Source organism: Teleopsis dalmanni, chromosome 2 (genome assembly GCF_002237135.1).
Source record: "Teleopsis dalmanni isolate 2A chromosome 2, ASM223713v2, whole genome shotgun sequence".
Lineage (NCBI taxonomy): Eukaryota > Metazoa > Arthropoda > Insecta > Diptera > Diopsidae > Teleopsis > Teleopsis dalmanni.
In genome coordinates, this window is record NC_051847.1 from 53,672,884 (window position 1) to 53,684,949 (window position 12,066).

The window sequence follows — 12,066 nt, forward strand, 5'->3', positions numbered from 1 at the left end:
GGCGGTGCTTCAAACCAGATGGATTGTTGATTTTAATATATGACGAATCATTGAACTGTGCATTAGAACCTATTATTAAACAGCAGTCAATTTTATAGGTTTTTTTAAAAGAATAAAACTTAACAAAAGCTTGCGCAATATTTCAATAGAGATAATCATCTCTTTTTTAAAGAATAACTGGACATATGGCAACAATGTCATTATAGCCATGAAAACAGTGGATAGTGATAGTACGATAAAACTTTAGACGTAGTGGCAAAAAATTGCAAAGCTACTAAATTATTAGTAAAAAAATTAGAAAACTTATACCGTTTAAAGCTGGCAAGTAATTCGTATTGCCTGTTTTGTTCAGATAAACTTAAGAGCCGGGACCAAATAATTAGAGACTGTTTAAGATTTGTAGATACTAGAGAAAATCTCGATACAATAATCGGGGAAATCAGCTCTTCTTCCATGATGAAGCGGATGTTGACAAGCATTGAAGAGTGAAGCCTACACAAGTGCATAATCTCTAAAACAATAAAGAGGACGAAATACTTAGTACGAAATCGAAGTAAATCGCGCATGTATAACTCAATGAGTCGGCAAGTAAATGGTCATGTTGGAGATAATGGTTTTTGGAGATTTCCATAATGGTGTTATTTCTAGTAAAAAAAAAAATTAAATAGAAAATAATTTTAACGAATGCAAAAGTGTAAAGATTATATATATTTAAAATGTTTAAACAAAATTTTAATAAATCCCATTAACAAGAGCACAAATTTGTTTGCATATATTTCTATGAAACAAATATGACAGGATTTGATTGCCGACACTGTTTGAAGTATAAATGGGTTAAAGTTACGCACCCGATCCAAGGTGTAACTTTGCTACCACGGTGATCATTACCTACAACTCGGCTGTTCTGATCAAGATTTGTTCATTCAATGAGAGTATCGTTGTGGGTGTGGTTAAAGCCACGATGAGGAATTGCTTTTCACAACTAGATGCTATATCCCAAACTACAACAGAAATGTTAGATGTGCCTTACTGCCTCTCACAAGGAAACTATATCGAAATATATTGTTTCAATTAGTACCGGCGGAATTCCTTAATATTGATATATTGCATTATACTGAAACGTGTGTTAAGAACACAGTGGAGTTATTATTTATTATAATTGCTCAGAATTTATAAAAGTCCTTATTTTTTATAACATTCTCTTGAATTAAAGTTTATTTTTAAGCTGTTATTAAGTTTATGTATTTATTATTAGACAGAAAAAGACAGTGTTCTGTTCATAATGAACTACAACTTTGCAATAAATTGAAAATAAAAAGTCTTATATGGATGGATTTGAAATGTGTCAATAACTTGTAAAAAGTCGTACAAATTTACATGTGAAATACAATATCTATTCAAAGACTCAACCAGATAAAAATGACACAAAATATTTTTGCTTAAAACTTTAGTCAAAAATTCAAAAGGTAAATTTATTTAGGTAATCCATATACAGTACTGATATATAGAATTACTTACCTACATAGTACTTTCATGTACATGTGTATAAAATGATTGCATAAAGTTTTTGTGCCATTATCCACACATCACCAAATCGCAGTAGAGTCACAAAACTTTGCAAAATTTTTCTCGAAATAATCTAATTCCCTGTTTAGCTCACTTCTTGCCAATATTTACACAACAAAGTTTGCCGTTTATTTAAAAAACTTTGTCATGCTCGCATTCAGTGTTTAAGTGAAAGTAAACTGAAGCTGACTGAAGCTGACTGAAGTTGCCCATGAGAATATAGTATTTTGCCCATTATTTGGATAATCTTTTTATGTCTTCTCTTCTGAAAAATATTTACGGAAGACGGAAATGTTTCTTCCGTAAAGTTAATCTGCTCAATTTTCCCCCCCCAATATCCAATACAAATCACTAATGGGTAGCACATTGTTCATTAGCAGTTCTTTCTTACTTTTCTCATCATCAGTGAGTTCGATATATTAATTAGTTAACAATTAATTAAATATGAAACTATTCACTACTCAATTATTAATGCATAAAAGTTTTCAATTAAAATAAATGAACCTGTGTTGGTCAATAAAAAACTGATTGCTTCAATAGGAATATATATGAAAATATTGATATATAACAATTGAGACGGAACTATGATTTATTGCAGTTTGTCATACGAGTATATGTACTCGTATGACAAACTGTATTGTGAACTGTATTGTAAAGTAGTGCTTTTCATAAATTCATTGTGGGATACTGAACTGTAAAGTGTAAATGTGTAAATGCAATATCAGAATAAATAAAATATTTATAAATGCGTTTGTAATGTTGTAATGTTGATGAAATAAAAAATCAAATTTAAAGTTTTTGCTGCATATTTCCTGTACGACATGAAATATTGCATTACAGTTAGTATATGTATTTTATCCTTAAATATCCTTTTGTGTATTATTAAATGGCATGGCTTTATTGTTTATGTTTACTTTTTGTTTTCCCTCCTTTTTTATAACTTAATAAACAATTTTTTATTCCTTTTTTATTTCAGTTTCATAATTTCCTGTGAACTCTTGAAAAAAGTATAAAAATTTATAAATTAAATATGGGCTCTCAGGAGGAGCGTTCGCCCAAAAATACGGGTAAGTAAAAGAGTAAAAAGTGAAATAAGCAAATGATTTCAAACTCAAATATTTCCTTTTTATGATTTCATACTTTTTTGTAATTTTTTAATATTTGTTAAAATATTTTTGCGGATTATGCTCAATAAAATTTAAATAAACTCAAGTAAAACAAGCAATTCACTCTTTACTCTTTACACAGTAAATATGCACAAATCCTTACAAAAATAGAAAAAGTTTATTTAGTGTTGAACTTATGAAATACGATAAAAAAATTAATATTTATACATTGTACATGAATAAGTAAATATTTAGGGCGAGTATAACTCGGTATTTTTCACTTTGCAAAATATAAAAATGTTACGCTCACACTTATACACAAATTGAATTTTATGCGAGGTTAAACTCTAAGTTTCTTCAAATTTTACAAAATAATTAATATAGTTAGTTATATATAAAAGTATGTATTTAAATAGAGTAAAAACTCTGTTAAAGGATTACATATCTTTTTATTGTGCACTGTTGTTAATCTTTAACTTTATCACAAAAAATACGTGCAGAATTGCTGCTCTCGACGGTGCCCGCTTAAGGAATGATTTAATTAATATATATATTCATTAATATTTAAAAAATATATTAATGTATATTTCAATTCTTTAAATAAATTTAAATCCTATTGAAAAGAAAAATATTTTTTTAGAGTAGTTGTTATCAAACCTGTCGCAGATGTGGGGAAGACGATGACAATGCCTCTCATCTACTATGTTTTTGCCCAGCACATGCACGGCGGCAACTAAACACTTTAGGTGTCCCCTTTCTTGAAGATCTTAATTAATTACAAGACCTGATACTAAATAGCATTTTATGTAGGCCTCGCCAAAAAAAACCTAGAGAAGTTGTTAGTTCACTTTATAAATAATCGTCTTATATGTTTTCAAGAGCAGTTAAAATAATACTCCACCCTAAGGAAAAAGTCAAACAAATTTCGAAGCGTGAGCGATAGTTTAATAGATTACTATATAATAATAAAATAAAATAAAATCTAATCTATAAGCTTTTATTTTTTATTTACATCAGTTTTTTTTTAATTAATATTTAAGTTTTAATTTGAATTGGAGAGCAAGGTACGTTCAAATCTATTCAGTTACAATGTTCTGCTTGTATATATAATATTAATATTATAATAAATTTCGTTCATTCATATATAATATTATTATTATGTACGTATGAACATAATATATGAACTGAATGGTCTTGAAAGCACCTCGATTTCCAATACAATTACTGTACTAACACGTCACTATATAATTGGGAGGCATGGCAACTGCATAATTACTCTATTTTCTTTATGAGTGAGAGAAGGAACGAACGATCTTGTTCATCTGCTCTGCAATTGCCTGACACTCGACAAAAATTAAGCATCTATTAACATTTAGCTTTCTTGAAATAATTACCAAAAATTTCTCATGTAAGAATTTGTCTGTTTGTTTACACCAGTCAAAGATATACCATATATATCTTTATTATAAATTAAGTCATAATTGACTATTCCAGTATCTTATACACATCATTTGTTGATTCAAAACGGCTTTATTGGCTAATTGAGGAGGACAACTAACTATACTTAGCATATAATGGATGAGACGAATTTTCAGCTAGTTATAGTTTTTATATAGATTCGTCGTCAGAATACTCATAACTGCTAAGTAGAAATAATAAAATAATGAACTTTATTTTTAAATTGTAGGATACGAGCATTACTGTAAGCTGCACTTAAAATTAAAAAAAATACTTACTTAAAATTAAAAAATTAAAAGAAAACTATTTTTTGAGATCAAAACTTTTTACATAATCACAAAATAAAATTTGAATGCTTCCTAAATGCACATCGAATAGTATTCGTTCTTATCCCTATTATCAGTATTTAATTTGATTTGCTATTTAATTTGAAATAGTATTTTATTTTCTCTGCTGTTTTAGTTTCTGTAAAATTATTCAAAGCGATTAGTGATGCGTTTTTAATTTATTGCAGATGTCGCGACCGCTTTTGTGACACTCATGTTAAAACTATTTAAATTTTCCGGTGCATTAATCAGTAGTTTATCGGAAGAGGTGACCAAAAAGCACAATAAACGATAAAAAGGGAAACTCTAAGAACCATTTGTTGCCCTTTTCACAAAATAACTGAAACGGAAAAAAATTTAGATTTCCTTAATAATCCTAAAACGAGTTGATTTCTCTATTTATCAAATTAGGATTGCAGATGTACAAGTGATTTATATATATTTGATATATCATATATATATACATATGTCAAATATTTTAAGATTTAACAATTTTACTTAGTAGTCAACATTAAACAAGTTTTAATTTACTATCAATGTTACTATAATTTGTTGTATAAAGTTATTTAAAGATATTAATCAGAGCAACATTTTTATCTCTATTCATCTATAATCAACTGAGGTGCACCACTTCAGTTGCTCTTGAATAAGAAACCACACATCAAAATGGCAATCCTTTGTCACAAAATTCTTAGAACAAACTCGATATCTTAGATTTCATGTTGGTAAGAAAGTTTATCCTCAAAAAAGGCAAACTGCTGTAAGCTTATTATTTTACTTATATTCCTCTTAAAATGTGAATTGATAACTATTTTGTTACCAATTTCTCATTTAAGGGTACTTCTACCTTCTTCAACAATATTTATTTGCTTATTTATTTTTATAGTTTAATACTCCAAACTTAACGAGGTACCCGTAGCTTTTGCCGTGGTACGTCGTAAAGCACATAATTTACAAACCTTTTAACTTTTGATTTGCTTGTATACTTCTATCCATATATCCATCTATGCGGTATTATTAATTTTATTATAGATTCGATAGGTGCGCTTATGCATTGACTTAGGTTATCCCTTCGGTTAACCTTTTAACTTAAACACGAAGCTAGATGTTGTGTGGGTACTTATACTGCCATTTTTCTATCCACATACGTTGAAAACTACCCCTTCATAGAACATAGCTCATAGCACAGAAGTGCACAAGGTTCTGCTTACGTCTAAGCAAAAACATATGAAATATGAGGGTAAATCTTTGTATAACTTATTTATACTATATATTGTAGATACTTACTTGTGTATTATTGTTATTTTTATTATTTCTGTTTTTTCTTATGAAAAATAAAAAATTCCATTTCCATTAAAATGGAAAAGCCAAAAATATAATTGAATAAATTGTGAGGTCGCTCATAACAAATGCATACATTACAATATGAAATTATGTACATTTTCTACAGAGATACAACAGTACATACTTATACACTCACACTTATGTATAACACAAAAATATGTTAATACGGAATATTTTTATGGTGAAATCCTCTTAAATCTTTCTTATTTGCATAAACAAACACAGACTCCACTAATGCGGCACACACTTTAAAATTTGATATAAAGGGTGTTCCAATACGAATTCCTTCGCTCTAGTTTTGATAGAATATTTAATGAGTTATACGCATAACTCTTTATTGTTCGTATTAAACTCGTAAGAGTGAAGTTAAAGGAAATCAACCTAGAAAAAACCATTCTCAAGGGCAAACGCGTTTCTTGTTAATTCTGCCATTTGGCTTCTCTTGTGGTATGAGTTTTAATGGCTTCTCTGCTTCCCTATTTCGCTACTTCTTTATAATTAATATTTCAATAAATCTTTAAATCGTGCTTGTAAGAGATTTATGAGTACTTAAATTAATAACAGAATAATAAAAACTGTTGAAAGTTAGCGTTAAACCTGTTATTAACCTATCACAATATATAACGAGTATAAGTGGAAACCGGTTGTGTTGAAAATCCATTAAGGACGTGTGCGAGTTAGGCTAAGTTGATGCTAAACCAAATGGGAGATTTTTTGGGATTTTTTGCACTGCACACATTTTGCCATTTATCAACACGTATCGACACATCAATACATTATCGACACAACTTAGAATTTCCCACATTTAGAACGCAACTTAGCCTAACTCGCACACGACCTAAATGTTATTTTTTATAGTTAAATCAAAAATTATGAGTACAGGAACTCAACACTGTTGTAAATAAGGCATATTATATTATATATATTACATAATATCCCTTACATAATAATAGACGTAATTTTTTTCTTTCAGAGTAGCAAAAATATACTGGCAACTTACGAAAGAAAATATGTGAAGCAACAACAATGCTCTTAAAATTTTCAGAGTTAGATTTTACTCGTAAAAAATTTTAAATCTTAAGTTTGAGTGCGGCCAAATTTAAAAATCAATCTATTGTGAATGTTGACTGAAAATATGTTGCAAAATTCCAGTCATCCGTTAAACTCATATGGACATTAATTAAAGCATTGAGTAAAAATATTTTTACTCAATGATTAAAGTCACCAAACTCTTATAATTGTGTGTAGAATATAGAGTAATATGCACTGCAACCCAGATTGACAATTGTGGTGTCTTAATCGATCACTCTGTATTTATTTTTAGAGCATATATTGACTCTATTAAATGTATGCGTCAAATTTTATGTTCATGAATTTATTTTTGGTGATATATGGTATTAAAGATTGATAAAACAAAAAACTAATCAGTTTTTATGTATATAATTTATTCATCTCCTTAAAAACTTAATACTTAATCCAACTAAATAAATTTCAAACAATTTTTGAGATATAATTAAGCAGTCAAGATATCCTTCATATTTATAAGATAAAAAAAATTATTGTGTAATGTTAATAAAGAAAACAATTTATTCTGGTTTTTATAATTAAATATTTATTCTATGTCTATGTAAAATTTTTGAATATTTTAATATTCTGGCTATTGACTTAAGTTTATTAAAAGTTTTGCTAACTTAACTTTAAAGTTTAATTTTCTTTAATATTCCATTAGAGTCTTCATCTTCAAAGAGTCTTCGAATGTGTGACTTAATTAGAGGGTTTATACAATATACATTTATTAATATATCAGTTGTTTTATTTTTACACTTTTTACACTTGATCTTCAGCCAATTATTTTAATTTCGATTGACCTGTTTTTTACTAATTAGATAATTTTGCAAAGATCGAAGTAAATAGTAACTAGATAGTGCAAACTTCGGGCTCAACGTTGGATGCATGAGAATACCCTAACCAAGTTTCGTCAATTTATTTGACGTTTGTCATGACTGCTTATATGTTTGCCAATTCTGTTCGTTTCTTCTTGATTGTTTCGTTCAAGCGGTTGAGTACAGAATTCAGTAAAGAACCGAATTAATTGTCGCACCAGGCTTTTACTTTATAATAGACGTTAAAAACCCACAAAACATTCAATATAACCTTATTTGATGTTAATCTAACCTTTGAAGTTGTTTGTGTAGGATCATCTGCTTTTAATCATGATGCTTGCATTGAATATTATCGTATTTAATCTATTTGTCACCATGATTAAAATACTCGAATTGCATTTCGATTTGATTGACTATTCCCATTATTCATTAAATTGTGTCCCATATACTATTTTTGATTTCCTACTATGAAAATTGAAACTTTTAAACACGTTTCTTTGTATAGGGCGTCAAATTTACGAATGCCTTATGCTATATAGAGGGTTGTATATATTCTTTAACAATTAATTATATGAAAAAATATACGACAACTACGAAAAAAGTTGTTTATATAGTATATGAAGTAAATATTAGACGAAATCTCACTTTAAAGTACGTTAAGTGGATATTAATACACTCATATTAATACAGTCTCTGTTAAATAAGTGATATTTCACTTCAAATAAAGGAGATGTCACTTAAAAATATTTGTGAAATAAAATGAATAAAAATGTGTTGCTTCAGCTATATGTTGAACACTGGACTGCATGATACTACTAATGATTGTCAAACTGTTTTTCCTGCTGCGTTACAACTGTGAGGATGAGATTTAGTTTATTTTGAACAGTGGAAAGATGAAGAAGTAAAAATAAATACAACCCTGCGTAACTGTTAAGTAAATTCAATAAATGAGTAAATTTTCAATAATTATACAATGAAAGTTTATAACTAAATTAACTTGTTTTGCATTAAAAAAAAACTATTTAGAACTTAAATATGAAAAGAAAACAGTGCTAACTTAACAAAGCAAATATTTACTAAATTCAAATGGAAGTCATTTATCCTAACTTTAAACGTTACCTAGAAGTTATTTAAGATATATTTTGGCAAGTTTAAACTGCTTGCATTATGTGCACACTTGACACATTGCAACAGTGATGCCAATGTCTCGTTTAACGAATATAGGCTAGCATTCATGCTTTGCCACATTTGCGAGCCATCGAAAACGCCTTATGTTGCTAGAGTCAACATAGGCCAGTTTAGGCAAGTTAAAAGGAGTTAGTCTTCTAATTTAGTCTTTGTTTAATGGTTTTTTGTTCTTAATATTACGAGAAAACGAATTTCAACATTTTTAAATGTCTTTATAGAGATATTTAACCAATATATGGTATAAATTAACAGATTTGTATATATTAAATAATACTTTTCTAATTAATTCAATAAAATCACACATATTCTTTTATATATTACAAATAAATTAATTTAAATTAAATAAATTAAATAAATTAAATAATTTAATTAATAAATTAATTAATAATGTCAATAAATAAATAATAGTAATTTCAAATTAAATCAAATTTTAATCTGTATAAAAGATAATAATATTATTAATATTTATTACACATAACTTTAATTATGATGCTATATATTTTAGGAAAAAACTTAATTTAAACAAATTAATTCCTCTGTAATGCACATAATTTTCCATCTCTATATAAGCGTAAATTATTAATTTATTTATGCATATAATTACCAAGAAATTACTCAATCGAAATCATTAATATTATTTACTGTGGGAAAAAAATAAAAATTGTTTCTAAAATATTCCAATAAAACTTATATTGCGTTTGACCAGCAACACAGTCTCCGCTTTATCTAATAATAATCTAATAATAATAATAAAATAATGTGGAGTAGTACGCTCTATAATTTTGATGCTCAACTTTTTTTATTGCGGTAAACTATAAACAGTTTTAAAATCTGGTGGCACACTGAAAATAAAATAAGTTTAAAAGATTCACCTATATTATATGAGTATATACAATATAAAATAGTTTAAGATAATAATTTTCCACGTAAAATAAAATTTATAATATAAAATCAACACAATATATTTTAGTGATTAATTAGGTTAGGTCAGGTTATGCTGGTGGATCGAAAGGCCTATTGGTTTATTATATTTAAAAGTATATAAATTTATAAACTCTGTGGTTGAACGAGCAAGATGTACATTTCTTAGCATTTAAAAAATTTGAGAGCACATTTCCAGAGTTTAATAGTAAACAAAAGTGTCTTGCCACAGTGATTAAGAATCACTGCTCTATATATTATACGACCTCCTTTGAGGTAGTCATTCAGAAATATGCCCTGAAGTATCAATACTTCAGTTTCTTTGGTTTTGGTTAATGGTTGTGTCTCGAAATAATAGTGGCGTATCCAAATTGCGTCAATAGTAATAAGTCTAGACCATTCTAACAAATCTTTGGAAATGTTTAGGCTATAAATTTTTTATATAACATTTTATAATGTATGTTTCAGAGAGCAATGTAAAAAGCTTACAACCTCAATAAAATCTCTTTTTATTTTAACGATTTTTGAAAACCATTTAAGTATTTTCTCAAAGTTTTAATTAATGATCAATTTAATCAATTTTCCTACACTTAATGAATTCTGTAGATTAAAAATTCGCATGCATAAACTCTCTGTAAAAAAGGAAAAGGACATTTTAAGAAGCTATTAAAAATTTATTTTGGTATTCACGCAATTACATATAAACATTTTACTATCGAGAAAATCTTTTACTACAAAATTTTTTCCTTTCTCTATTTTCTTCTGGCATTCAGAATAAAATGCCTGTGTAAATATAAAATAGAATATATCAAAAAATTATAGAAGAAGAAAATTATACGTGTATTAATATCATCACCTCTTCAACAGTATCAAAGCACAAGTAAAATTTCAATCCACTGAATTAAGTCAACTTAAATTAAAACTCTTATTAAAACTAATTTCAATCCTTCGTTTTAGTCAAGTGTGGCATGGGCCAAATGAATTTAATACGTATTTTTTATATAAAAATTTAATAACATCGTCCCACTATGCAGGTAACTCAAATTGCTTAATTTTGAATCAATGATTATAACTAAAGACAGAATTTATGCCTTTAGAGAAATTTTGATACGCGCTTTTGTGTGCGGATATTAAGCTAATGAGCACATAATAACGTTGACAAAAACAACAACGTTTTTTCAAAGCGCATCCTTGAGATACAAAAACAAATGAGTTTTTGTGTGTTGAGACTCAAAGATACAAGCTATAAGCACGTACGTACATACGTACGTATAAAATATAGTATATGGGGAGGGATATCTTTGTAGGAATATGTAGGAAAAAATATGGATGAATATGTGTGATTGTAATAAATGAGCTCAACAATGGTTTTTGGGTTTTCGTTCCTTATATTATTTTGTTATATATTCTGTTTTGTTTTTGTTTTTGTTTTTGTTCTCTACTTGGTTTACATCTGCTTAAAGGCACTTGTGTACTTTCTTTTGTCCTTATATAAATAGTTTAGAGCTTCTTTGTTTATTGTGAAATTCAGTTTCAAGTTTTTAGGCGCGAGCAATGCAAAAGGCGCACTCCAAGAAGAAGAAATATTAACATCACCGCCAACAGTAGCAGTAACTGTAACAGTAACAGCAGAAGAAGAAGCAGAAGCAGAAGCAGTCATAGTAGGAGCAACATTTTTCGAGTGGTTTCGCTTATCTCAATTGATGAAGGAATTCCGCTTTTTGCGAAGGAACATTTATAAGCCGAGAAGTGATGCTTGAAAAAGCATAAACGAAAAAAGATTGCGCAACAGATTAAGGATAATCGCCGAGTAACCAAACTGATTATTTTATGTTTATAACTTGCTCAGCGCTTGTACTGTTATATTTGTGTTTGCATTACTTTATAGAATTCATCCTTTTCCTTGTTCCTCGTACTTGTTAAATGCGTTAATGGTATGATATTATGTTTTTATACGAGACTGTGTCATGATGATGGATGTGGTGCCTTGATTATTCAATTTTGTTTCATTTATTTACTAGTTTTTCTACTACTATTTTTATTGACTTCAATGGAAAAATGTACGGTTAAGTTGCGTGCCTGAATGCATATTATTTATGCTTCAATCAGTGCTGACGACTTTTCTTAAGTTGACGGCTTATCAAGCGATTAGCCACCCAATTTTGTATCCCCTAATTTGTGTTCAAAATATACATGAAGGGGTTTTGATTTATGTTTAAAAATATATTTTAACTTTTTTTATAAGAATATTATTTAAATTAGAGAAGTAAAGGT

The 12,066-nt window shown here is 28.1% G+C and overlaps 1 protein-coding gene across 2 annotated transcripts in view; it reads left to right on the plus strand.

Annotated features, from left to right (window-relative positions):
• The window catches only part of LOC119684790 (branchpoint-bridging protein-like), an 89,189-nt gene that overhangs the window by 63,515 nt on the left and 13,608 nt on the right, over window positions 1-12,066 (plus strand). For both annotated transcript variants that reach the window (XM_038098913.1, XM_038098914.1), the window contains exon 4: window positions 2,543-2,633. In XM_038098913.1, the coding sequence (XP_037954841.1) occupies window positions 2,597-2,633 (37 nt within the window). In that variant the 5' untranslated portion in view covers window positions 2,543-2,596. The remainder of the gene's footprint in view (window positions 1-2,542; window positions 2,634-12,066) is intronic.